Source organism: Bombina bombina, chromosome 4 (assembly GCF_027579735.1).
Source record: "Bombina bombina isolate aBomBom1 chromosome 4, aBomBom1.pri, whole genome shotgun sequence".
Taxonomy (NCBI): domain Eukaryota; kingdom Metazoa; phylum Chordata; class Amphibia; order Anura; family Bombinatoridae; genus Bombina; species Bombina bombina.
The window spans coordinates 654,605,597-654,618,583 of record NC_069502.1 but is presented as its reverse complement, the minus strand read 5'-3'; the positions used below and the strand labels follow the sequence as shown (position 1 = coordinate 654,618,583).

The 12,987-nt window shown below is 41.5% G+C and overlaps 1 protein-coding gene across 1 annotated transcript in view; it reads left to right on the top strand.

Annotated features, from left to right (window-relative positions):
* Positions 1 to 12,629, top strand: part of HEY2 (hes related family bHLH transcription factor with YRPW motif 2) — a 53,302-nt gene extending 40,673 nt beyond the window's left edge. The window contains exon 5 of the mRNA XM_053709132.1: positions 11,798 to 12,629. Coding sequence (XP_053565107.1) covers positions 11,798 to 12,474 — 677 coding nt within the window. The 3' untranslated portion in view covers positions 12,475 to 12,629. The remainder of the gene's footprint in view (positions 1 to 11,797) is intronic.
* The last annotated feature ends 358 nt before the right edge of the window (positions 12,630 to 12,987 follow it).

Sequence of the window (12,987 nt, the reverse complement as noted above, 5' to 3'; positions counted from 1 at the left end):
CATTCCCTAGTTTTTATAACGAACAATGTTATATTAATATACTTTTTACCTCTGTGATTACCTTGTATCTAATACTCTGCAGACTGCCCCTTTATTTCAGTTATTTTCACAGAATTGCATTTTAGCCAATTAACGCTGACTCGTAAATAACTCCACAGGAATGAGAAAAAAGTTATCAATATAGCACACATGAACTAGCACTGTCTTTCTGTGAAAAGCTAATAAAGTGCATTGAGATAAGAGGCGGCCTCCAGGGGCTTAGAAACAGGCAGAGATTTAGAGGTTATAAAGTATATTAATATAACAATTTTGGTTATGCAAAGCTGGGGATTTGGTAGTAAAGGGATTATCTATCTTTTTACACAATAACAAAATAAAGTAGTCTGTCCCTTTAATGGAATGCATTTAATGCAGAGTGAAGTAACTAGTAGTGTTCCTCTATAGTCAGTTGTTGTGCCTGTTTTAGGATACAGATCAATGGTAGAGGGTTGCAAAGTAATGTTTTTCATTTTGCACACGATAAACGTATTGGTAAAAAGCTTTCTGGGTGATTAGATGAGTAGTGATATTAAAAAAACTAGAGAATTAAACAAATGAGTGGAAACTATAATACTATAACGCATATCGTGCATTTATGATTCATACATTCAGAGATGAATTACAAATTTAGTGGCTGTTTACTTGTGGTAGCAAAAGAGGAACAGGTTTTGGGAATTTTTGTTTTAGACAATTTAAAGTGAATGTCAATTTTGATGCTAAAGTGGTTTTTAAAAATTCGATTAAAAACAGGGGCACTTTAATTCATAAAAATTTACATTTCACTCCTGTAGTGAAAAAAAAAACTTACCTTTTAATCTTCACAGCAGCTCCAGCTTCCTCCACCCCGCAATGCCTCTTCCTGGGTCTAAAATGAGGAATCTGGCTTCCTCCAATCACGGCGTTGAATCAGACACTGATTCCCCCGGGGGGAAGCCGTGATTGGAGGATGACCTATCCATCATTTCTGATGTCAGAAATAGCTTGCAACGACCAGAGGAAGCTGGAGCTGCTGTCAAGATTAAAAGGTAAGTTTTCTTTCACAACAGGAGTGAAATGTAAATTTTGATGAATTAAAGTGCCCCTGTTTTTAATCAAATTTTTAAAAACCGGGCACTTTATCATTAAAAATTTACATTCACTTTAAGGTTAAGGTTCTAGCTTGCAGCAGGTTAGGCTGGTGGGCTATATTGGAAAGGCACCAGCAACAGAAAAAGTGGCATTATTCAAAGCTTTATAGATAATTTGTTAGGGCTCATCTTAAATGTTGTATACAGCTCTGGAGGGTACAAAATAAACTAGAATTGGTTCAAAGGAGAGTAACTAAAATGGCACATGGTCAAAAACGTACAAGGAAAAGATTTTATGACCTTTGTTTGAAATACAGGGGAGAGGAGCTATGATAAAAACCTTTAAATATATTAAGGGATTTGATGAAGCTGACCATGAAAATGTTTTTTTTCCAAAAAATAGCAACACCAGAGCTAGGGGTCATGATCTCAAGTGGGAGGGCAGTAGGTTTAGGAGTACTTCCTTAAACATGTCTTTACTGAAAGGGTTGGTTCTATTCATAGAAAAATACTTCAAACAGAGGTGGTAAGGATAAATACTGTAAGGGAATTCATAAATGCCTGTCATATGCATAAGGCTATCCTAAAAATTAATTAACCCTACTCATGAGATAGAAATATGGACAAAGTCAATGGCTCTTCTACTTCCTATCTGCCATGGGGTTCTATGTTCTATGTTTAATGTATATACTGAGAATTCTGATAAACCTTAACAGTTAAAATGAAGGACCTTGCTAGATCATTCTCACTGACACACTGGGAGTTAGGACATAAATAGCAAAATAAAAACACAATTTATGCTTACCTGATAAATTTATTTCTCTTGTGGTGTATCCAGTCCACGGATCATCCATTACTTGTGGGATATTCTCATTCCCAACAAGAAGTTGCAAGAGGACACCCACAGCAGAGCTGTAATATAGCTCCTCCCCTAACTGCCATAGCCAGTCATTCGACCGAAAACAAGCCAAGAAAGGAGGAACCATAGGGTGCAGTGGTTACTGTAGTTTAAATTTAAAAATTACCTGCCTTAAAATGACAGGGCGGGCCGTGGACTGGATACACCACAAGAGAAATAAATTTATCAGGTAAGCATAAATTGTGTTTTCTCTTGTAAGGTGTATCCAGTCCACGGATCATCCATTACTTGTGGGATACCAATACCAAAGCTAAAGTACACGGATGAAGGGAGGGACAAGGCAGGAACTTAAATGGAAGGAACCACTGCCCATAAAACCTTTCTCCCAAATATAGCCTCCGAAAAAGCAAAAGTATCAAATTTGTAAAATTTTGAAAAAATATGAAGCGAAGACCAAGTCGTCGCCTTGCAAATCTGATCAAAAGAAGCCTCATTTTTAAAGGCCCAAGTGGAAGCCACAGCTCTAGTGGAATGAGATGTAATCCTTTCAGGAGGTTGCTGTCCAGCAGTCTCATAGGCTAAGCGGATTAAGCTTCTTAGTCAAAAAGAAAAAGAGGTTGCCGAAGCCTTTTGACCTCTCCTCTGTCCAGAGTAGACAACAAACAAAGCAGATGTTTGACGAAAATCTTTAGTAGCTTGTAAGTAAAACTTTAAAGCACGGACCACGTCCAAATTGTGTAACACAAGGATGGAATAACAATCTCTTGATTGATATTCTTGCTAGATACCACCTTAGGTAAGAACCCAGGTTTGGTACGCAGACTACCTTATCCGTATGAAAAATCAGATAAGGAGAATCACATTGTAAGGCAGATAGCTCAGAGACTCTACGAGCCGAGGAAATAGCTACCAAAAAAAAGAACTTTCCAAGATAAAAGCTTGATATCTATGAAATGAAGAGGTTCAAACGGAACTCCTTGAAGAACCTTAAGAACCAAGTTTAAGCTCCATGGTGGAGCAACAGGTTTAAACACAGGCTTGATTATAACTAAAGCCTGACAAAATGCCTGAACGTCTGGAACATCTGCCAGACGCTTAACTAGCTGACATTCCTTTTTCCAAACCTTCTTGGAGAAAAGATAATATCCTAGCAATCCTGACCTTACTCCATGAGTAACCCTTGGATTCACACCAATAAAGATATCTACGCCATACCTTATGGTAAATTTTCCTGGTGACAGGCTTTCGTGCCTGTCTTAAGGTATCAATAACTGACTCGGAGAAGCCACGCTTTGATAAAATCAAGCGTTCAATCTCCAGGCAGTCAGCCTCAGAGAAATTAGATTTGGATGGTTGAAATGACCCTGAAGTAGAAGGTCCTGTTTCAGAGGCAGAGACCATGGTGGAAAGGATGACATGTCCACTAGATCTACATACCAGGTCCTGCGTGGCCACGCAGGTGCTTTCAGAATCACCGATGCTCTCTCCTGCTTGATCTTGGCAATCAGTCGAGGGAGCAGAGGAAACGGTGGAAACACATAAGTCAGGTTGAAAGACCAGGGCGCTGCTAGAGCATCTATCAGTGTCGCCTTGGGATCCCTGGACCTGGATCCGTAACACGGAAGCTTGGCGTTCTGGCGAGACGCCATGAGATCCAGTTCTGGTTTGCCCCAACGATGAATCAGTTGTGCAAATGCCTCCGGATGGAGTTCCCACTCTCCCGGATGAAAAGTCTGATGACTTAGAAAATCCGCCTCCTAGTGCTCTACACCTGGGATATGGATAGCTAATAGGTGGCAAGAGTGAATCTCTGCCCAGCGAATTATTTTTTAAACTTCTAACATCTCTAGGGAACTTCTCGTTCCCCCTTGATGGTTGATGTAAGCTACAGTTGTGATGTTGTCCGACTGAAATCTGATGTACCTCAGAGTTGCTAACTGAGGCCAAGCCTGAAGAGCCTTGAATATCGCTCTTAGTTCCAGAATATCCCTTCAGGGAGTTCCAGACTGCACCCCAACCTAGAAGGCTGGCATCTGTCGTAACAATTGTCCAATCTGGCCTGCGAAAGGTCATACCTTTGGACAGATGGACCCGAGATAGCCACCAGAGAAGAGAATCCCTGGTCTCTTGGTCCAGATTCAGCTGAGGGGACAAATCTGTTTAATCCCCGCTCCACTGACTGAGCATGCATAGTTGCAGCGGTCTGAGATGTAAGCGTGCAAATGGCACTATGTCCATTGCCGCTACCATTAAGCCGATTACTTCCATACACTGAACCACCGAAGGGCGTGGAATGGAATGAAGAACCCGGCAGGAATTTAGAAGCTTTGATAACCTGGACTCCGTCAGGTGAATTTTCATTTCTACAGAATCTATCAGAGTCCCTAGAAAGGAAACTCTTGTAAGTGGGGATAGAGAACTCTTTTCCTCGTTCACTTTCCACCCATGCGACCACAGAAATGCCAGTACTACGTCCGTATGAGACTTGGCAATTTTGAAGTTTGACGCCTGTATCAGGATGTCATCTAAATAAGGGGCTACTGCTATGCCCTGCGGCCTTACGACCGCCATAAGTGACCCTAGAACCTTTGTAAAGATTCTTGGGGCTGTAGCTAATCCCAAGGGAAGAGCTACAACTGGTAATGCCTGTCTTAAAAGGCAAACCTGAGAAACCGATGATGATCTTTGTGTATCGGAATGTGAAGATAAGCATCCTTTAGATCCACTGTAGTCATATATTGACCCTCCTGGATCAGTGGTAGGATGGTACGAATAGTTTCCATCTTGAACGACGGAACTTTGAGGAATTTGTTTAAGATCTTTAGATCCAAAATTGGTCTGAAGGTTCCCTCTTTTTTGGGAACCACAAACAGATTTGAGTAAAAACCCTGTCCCTGTTCCTCCTTTGGAACTAGATGGATCACTCCCATAACTAGGAGGACTCGTACACAGTGTAAGAATGCCTCTCTCTTTATCTGGTGTGCAGATAATTGTGAAAGGTGAAATCTCCCTTTTGGGGGGGAAGCTTTGAAGTCCAGAAGATATCCCTGGGATATAATTTCCAACACCCAGGGATCCTGAACATCTCTTGCCCACGCCTGGGCAAAGAGTGAAAGTCTGCCCCCTACTAGATCCGTTCCCGGATAGGGGGCCATTCCTTCATGCTGTCTTAGAGGCAGCAGCAGGCTTTTTTACCTGCTTACCTTTTTTCCATGTCAGGTTTGGTCTCCAGACCGTCTTGGATTGAGCAAAAGTTCCCTCTTGTTTATTATTAGAGGAAGTTGATGCCGCACCTGCCTTGAAGTTTTGAAAGGCACTAAAATTAGACTGTTTGGCCCTAGATTTGGACCTGTCCTGAGGAAGGGCATGACCTTTTCCTCCAGTGATATCAGCAATAATCTCCTTCAACCAGGCCCGAATAGGGTCTGCCCCTTGAAGGGAATGTTAAGTAGCTTAGATTTTGAAGTCACGTCAGCTGACCATGATCTAAGCCATAGCGCTCTGCGCGCCTGTATAGCAAAACCAGAATTCTTAGCCGTTAGTTTAGTCAAATGAACAATGGCATCAGAATAAAAGAATTGGCTAGCTTAAGTGCTCTAAGTTTGCCAAGTATGTCATCCAATGGAGTCGCTACCTGTAAAGCCTCTTCCAGAGACTCAAACCAGTACGCCGCAGCAGCAGTGACAGGGGCAATGCATGCAAGGGGCTGTAGGATAAAACCTTGTTGAATAAATATTTTCTTAAGGTAACCTCTAATTTTTTATCCATTGGATCTAAAAAAAAAAGCACAACTGTCCTCGACAGGGATAGTAGTACGCTTTACTAGAGTAGAAACTGCTCCCTCCACCTTAGGGACTGTCTGCCATAAGTCCCATGTGGTGGCGTCTATTGGAAACATTTTTCTAAAAATAGGAGGGGAAGAGAACGGCACACCTGGTCTATCCCATTCCTTATTAATAATTTCTGTAAACCTTTTAGGTATTTGGAAAAACATCAGTACACACCGGCACTGCAAAGTATTTATCCAGTCTACACAATTTCTCTGGCACTGCAATGGTATCATAGTCATTCAGAGCAGCTAAAACCTCCCTAAGCAACACGCGGAGGTGTTCAAGCTTAAATTTAAATGTAGAAATATTAGAATCAGGTATCTTTCCTGAGTCATTAACATCACCCACTGACTGAACTCTCTTTCCTCAGCTTCTGCATATTGTGAGGCAGTATCAGACATGGTTCTTAAAGCGTCAGTATGCTCTGCATTTTGTCTCACCCCAGAGCTATCTCGCTTACCTCTAAGTTCAGGTAGTCTGGCTAATACCGCAGACAGTGTATTATCCATGACTGCCGCCATGTCTTGTAAAGTAAACGCAATGGGCGCCCTAGATGTACTTGGCGCCATTTGAGCGTGAGTCCCTTAAGCGGGAGTCAAAGGGTCTGACACGTGGGGAAAGTTAGTCGGCATAACTTCCCCCTCGTCAGATTCCTCTGGTGATACATTTTTTAAAGACAGAAAATGATCTTTATTGCATAAAATGAAATCAGTACATTTGGTACACATTCTAAGAGGGGGTTCCACCATGGCTTTTAAACATAATAAACAAGGAGTTTCTTCTATGTCAGACATGTTTATACAGAATAGCAATGAGACTAGCAAGCTTGGAAAACACTTTAAATCAAGTTAACAAGCAAATATAAAAAACGGTACTGTGCCTTTAAGAGAAACAAATTTTGTCAGAATTTGAAAACAGTGAAAAAATGCAGTAAATCAAACGAAATTTTTACAGTGTGTATAATAGGCTAACAGAGCATTGCACCCACTTGCAAATGGATGATTAACCCCTTAGTTCAAAAAACGGATCAAAAAAACGAAATAGACGTTTTTTAACAGTCACAACCAACTGCCACAGCAAGCTGTGGCCCTACCTTCCCCAATAAACGACTTTGGAAAGCCTGTGGGCCCTTTAGAGATGTCCTATAGCATTCAGAGGGCCTTTGAGGGAAGCTGTATGTCACAGTTTGTAATTTTAACTGCACCAACTGTAACTTTTATACTACAACAGTGGAAATTGTTTCTAGTCAAAATTTAAGTCAGCCATGTGGAAAAAACTAGGCCCCAATAAAGTTTTATCACCAAAGCATATATAAAAACAATTAAACATGCCAGCAAATGTTTTATATTGTAAATATCATAAGGGTATTACCTCTGGGAGAAAGCATGATACCAGTCGTTATTAAATCACTGTATGCAGGCTTAACTTACATTAATCCGGTATCAGCAGCATTTTCTAGTGTTTTCCATCTCTAGAAAAAATTATAACTGCACATACCTGATAGCAGAATAAACTGCACGCCATTCTCTCGCTGAAGTTACCTCATCTGTGTAATCCCCTCAGACATATGTGAGAATAAATACATACAGAGAGAAATGCACTCACAGGAACGAACATCCAGCTCAATACCATTGTTAGCCTGTTCTATGGCGATTTACCACCTGGGTGCAACTTCTTTTAGCCCAGCAATGCTTTTCACAGAGTAAAACTTTCCTGTAGTATATCAGTCTGATCCCGCCTATTACGGTCAGTCCAGCACCGAAATACCAGGCAATTCTTCTCTGAACAAGGAATACAGCAACCCCAGACGATCGTTTCGGCCTTCATTGGGCCTCGTCAGTGAGGTGTAGCCACATTCCTCTAAGCACACTGAGCAAGGAGTCCACGTCTGGTTGCCCCTTTTTCCCTTAGGGAGACTAAATACATACAGAGAGAAATGCACTCACAGGAACGAACATCCAGCTCAATACCATTGTTAGCCTGTTCTATGGCGATTTACCACCTGGGTGCAACTTCTTTTAGCCCAGCAATGCTTTTCACAGAGTAAAACTTTCCTGTAGTATATCAGTCTGATCCCGCCTATTACGGTCAGTCCAGCACCGAAATACCAGGCAATTCTTCTCTGAACAAGGAATACAGCAACCCCAGACGATCGTTTCGGCCTTCATTGGGCCTCGTCAGTGAGGTGTAGCCACATTCCTCTAAGCACATTGAGCAAGGAGTCCATGTCTGGTTGCCCCTTTTTCCCTTAGGGAGACTAAATACATACAGAGAGAAATGCACTCACAGGAACGAACATCCAGCTCAATACCATTGTTAGCCTGTTCTATGGCGATTTACCACCTGGGTGCAACTTCTTTTAGCCCAGCAATGCTTTTCACAGAGTAAAACTTTCCTGTAGTATATCAGTCTGATCCCGCCTATTACGGTCAGTCCAGCACCGAAATACCAGGCAATTCTTCTCTGAACAAGGAATACAGCAACCCCAGACGATCGTTTCGGCCTTCATTGGGCCTCGTCAGTGAGGTGTAGCCACATTCCTCTAAGCACACTGAGCAAGGAGTCCACGTCTGGTTGCCCCTTTTTCCCTTAGGGAGACTAAATACATACAGAGAGAAATGCACTCACAGGAACGAACATCCAGCTCAATACCATTGTTAGCCTGTTCTATGGCGATTTACCACCTGGGTGCAACTTCTTTTAGCCCAGCAATGCTTTTCACAGAGTAAAACTTTCCTGTAGTATATCAGTCTGATCCCGCCTATTACGGTCAGTCCAGCACCGAAATACCAGGCAATTCTTCTCTGAACAAGGAATACAGCAACCCCAGACGATCGTTTCGGCCTTCATTGGGCCTCGTCAGTGAGGTGTAGCCACATTCCTCTAAGCACACTGAGCAAGGAGTCCATGTCTGGTTGCCCCTTTTTCCCTTAGGGAGACTAAATACATACAGAGAGAAATGCACTCACAGGAACGAACATCCAGCTCAATACCATTGTTAGCCTGTTCTATGGCGATTTACCACCTGGGTGCAACTTCTTTTAGCCCAGCAATGCTTTTCACAGAGTAAAACTTTCCTGTAGTATATCAGTCTGATCCCGCCTATTACGGTCAGTCCAGCACCGAAATACCAGGCAATTCTTCTCTGAACAAGGAATACAGCAACCCCAGACGATCGTTTCGGCCTTCATTGGGCCTCGTCAGTGAGGTGTAGCCACATTCCTCTAAGCACACTGAGCAAGGAGTCCACGTCTGGTTGCCCCTTTTTCCCTTAGGGAGACTAAATACATACAGAGAGAAATGCACTCACAGGAACGAACATCCAGCTCAATACCATTGTTAGCCTGTTCTATGGCGATTTACCACCTGGGTGAGAATGTGAGAATAGCAATGGATCTTAGTTACAACCTGCTAAGATCATAGAAACCTCAGGCAGATTCTTCTTCTATTTACTGCCTGAGATAAAATAGCACAACTCCGGTACTATTTAAAAATAACAAACTTTTGATTGAAGAAAATAAACTAGCTATATTTAACCACTCTCTCCTACAACGTCCATGCTTTGTTGAGAGTTGCAAGAGAATGACTGGCTATGGCAGTTAGGGGAGGAGCTATATTACAGCTCTGCTGTGGGTGTCCTCTTGCAACTTCCTGTTGGGAATGAGAATATCCCACAAGTAATGGATGATCCGTGGACTGGATACACCTTACAAGAGAAATGGTAGATTTCTGAAATTGTATTGCTGAATGTATAGGCAATATACAAATTATGAAGTCTGAAGTGACTCAGGTTAGTATCTTGAGTACAGATTGCATTGTATGCATACATATACAGTGTAAATATACACATATCCAAAGATCTAGGGTATAGCACGCCTGTGTTTATGTATATAAGTGTGAATACATATCATTTTTACATTATTACTAAACTAATTTCAGGGAAAAAATTTCTGAATTTGTTGTTTAGTGACTCAACATGTCATATAATTCCACATTATAACACATAACAGTTCATATATTCAAATTCCAGCAAACTGCGAGGAAAACAAGATGACACTGTAACTGTCGGTGCAACACAGAGAACAACTGAACAAGGGTGATTGAGTACTTTAGTCAGAGCTTTTAATCTGTGTGTGTGTGCGAGAGCAAAGCAGTGAGGACACTCCTGATCAACATTACTATGGGAAAGCTTCCCAGGAATGTCTCTTCCCCACATTACAAGATGAGAGGCACCATCGTGCTTTTCTGAAAGAGTCTGGGGAACGGATGGTCTTAATCTTTCTTTGCTGCATCAGATAGTTTCATGCAGTGTGGCATGTTGCATTACCAAAGGAACTTAAACTTTAAAACAGCATTACCACAACATTGCTCCACAGCACGACCACACCACAAAAGGCTTTTCACATGCATTTAGACCACACTGAATGGGCATTCAAACAGGCTTTGTATAATAGGACTGCAGAAAGCATGCTATGAATTATGGAACAACATTCTATTTTTTTTTTCTGTAAATTCCAAATTGTAGTTCCTTCTGTACCAAGCATAGATACATAAAATATAAACTGGCTAAAATTACTTTTTTATGGTTAATAAATTATTAATTAACTAATTAATTCATTAATCTTTAGAAAGGATTAATGCATATCCAAGGCATTCTTAAATTCCCTTACAGTCTCTGTCCTTACCACCATTTATGGAAGTCGTCTCTATGAATCAACCTCCATCCAGTATTTTCTCTGTAATCTATTCATACACATTAAACTCTCTGCACAAATAGCACCCTAACTGTCACTACGCATACACAGCACCCGCTCTGCCTACAAACAGCACCCTCGTTGTCACTGCACCCTTTTTGCACACAAACACCTTCATCGTCACTGCGCATACACACAGCACCTTCTCTGCACACACAGCACCCTCTCTGCACACACAGCATCCTTAATGTCACTATCTATATATGTGTGTGTGCATATAAATATATATATGTGGGTGCTGGGTAGTGCTATGTACCTCCAAATATGCATGTAGCACCCACCATTTAGCTGTGAGAGCTCCATATATTATGTGTGCATTGTCACCTTTGTTAGCCCCGCAGTTACCCTCCAATATTAAGTTATAGAACCGCCACTGGTGTTACATCAAGGCCTCTTCTTATCTGGTTCACTAACCTACAGCCACTCATGCTATCTTCCAACCATACACACTGAGACTTAAGCAGAGGTTGTAATTTTCACAGACACATGTAAAATACAGAGGTGGACTGCACTCTCAAACTAAAGTGAGCACATATCCCATGTCGCTGGCAGTGCTCAATAGGAAAACATTATATGAAAATATCAGACACAACAGATAAAATTGTGAGCACTGTCTGGAGTCTTTCGTTCTGATTCTGTGTGTGCTGGTGAGCACCCAGAGCTGTGAGTTTTGCCAGGGGTTTGGATATACAGTATATATATATATATATATATATACACACCAGTTTGTATATTATATGTAAGGGAGATATGAAAAAAGCTTAGAATTGTTATTTAACTTGGTCTTAAAAAAGCAATTCTTCTCTTCAACCAGCTAACATAGAGACATAGAAGATAGAAAATAGTGGAGATCATTAATGTATGTCTACTTAGGTGTATGATAACACAGGTACATGACTAATCCATGTTGCTAGCAGATATTGCACCGTGTCAGCCAGCACAGTGTAATATATTTATTCTATTTATATATTATGTCCATTATGTAAAGTTGAAAAAATATCCCTTTCACATAAATTTTTGGATTTTAGGGGACATTTACAAAACTGTGAGGGAAGAGATACTCAAATCCTTAGATTCAAAATAAAGTCACATTGTTTTAATCTCTCAGTCTTTATTTATTATTGCTCATACATAATTTCTGTTGCTCAGCCAAAGCTCTAAACTAATATATATGAGTTATACAGGTATTCAGTTCAGTGTGAGTCACTCAAGCATTAACATCTGTATTTCACCTCTTTCTTTTCAAAGGTTATTTTGATGCACATGCTCTGGCTATGGATTTCATGAGCATTGGTTTTCGGGAATGTCTGACTGAAGTGGCACGGTACCTTAGCTCAGTGGAGGGCATGGACACCTCAGATCCCCTGCGAGTACGGCTTGTCTCTCACCTTAGCACATGTGCCTCTCAGCGTGAAGCTGTGGCTATGACATCATCACTGTCACAGCACCAACACTCGCTACATCCTCATCACTGGGCAGCAGCATTTCATCACCTCCCCACAGCCTTGCTGCAGCAGAATGGACTCTCTTCCTCTGACAACATCCCCTGCAGACTTTCCACATCTACAGAATTGCCTCCACAGCACAGTTCGGCCCTTCTCACAGCCACTTTTGCCCATGCAGATACTGCTCTCAGAGTGCCCTCTGCTGGTGGTGTTGCTCATGGCGTCCCTCCACTTTCTACCTCCTTACTTTCTCTCTCTGCTACAGTACATGCTGCAGCCGCAGCTGCAGCACAAAGTTTTCCCCTTAGCTTTGCTGGAGCATTCCCAGTCCTTCCACCAGGTGCAGCTGCAGCAATGGCAGCATCAGCTGCCACAGCCATTGCGTCTCCTCTGTCTACAACGTCCAGCCCTCGGCAATCTGGTGGAGGAGCGAATAGTAAACCTTATCGGCCTTGGGGAACTGAAGTTGGAGCATTTTAATTTCCTTGTCCAAGTGGATATCTGCAGAACTCTAGTATGTGCAAAACTTTAATCTGTTTGTATTTCATGTGGTATAAAAGCACCATGGGGACAGTAAAAATAACTGCACTATGTGACTTAGTATGCAACTACCAGAAGTGGATATAACGCTTTACTAAAACCTCATGGCGGATCACCTTCAACAAGCTTCGCTGGTACAACTGTACAGTCTAGGCAGCTGCTTTAAGCAGTGAATATATTGTTGTCTTCTGTTTAATCATTCTGTTTTTATCCCTATTCACAATTCTTTTTCAACATAGAGCTTCCATATTTTCTTATCATAAATGCTTTGGTAGATATTGAAAGTTGCTGGAATACAACATCCACTTCAGTTTAACAAAAAAAAGTATTACAGGTTACAAACTTCACTGCAAAGGCATTATCATAAAATGTGTTCTTTGTTTCATACTAAAGCTGTCACATTATTTGTTCCTGCACTTGTAAAAGACATACTGAATTCAAAATGTTACACAG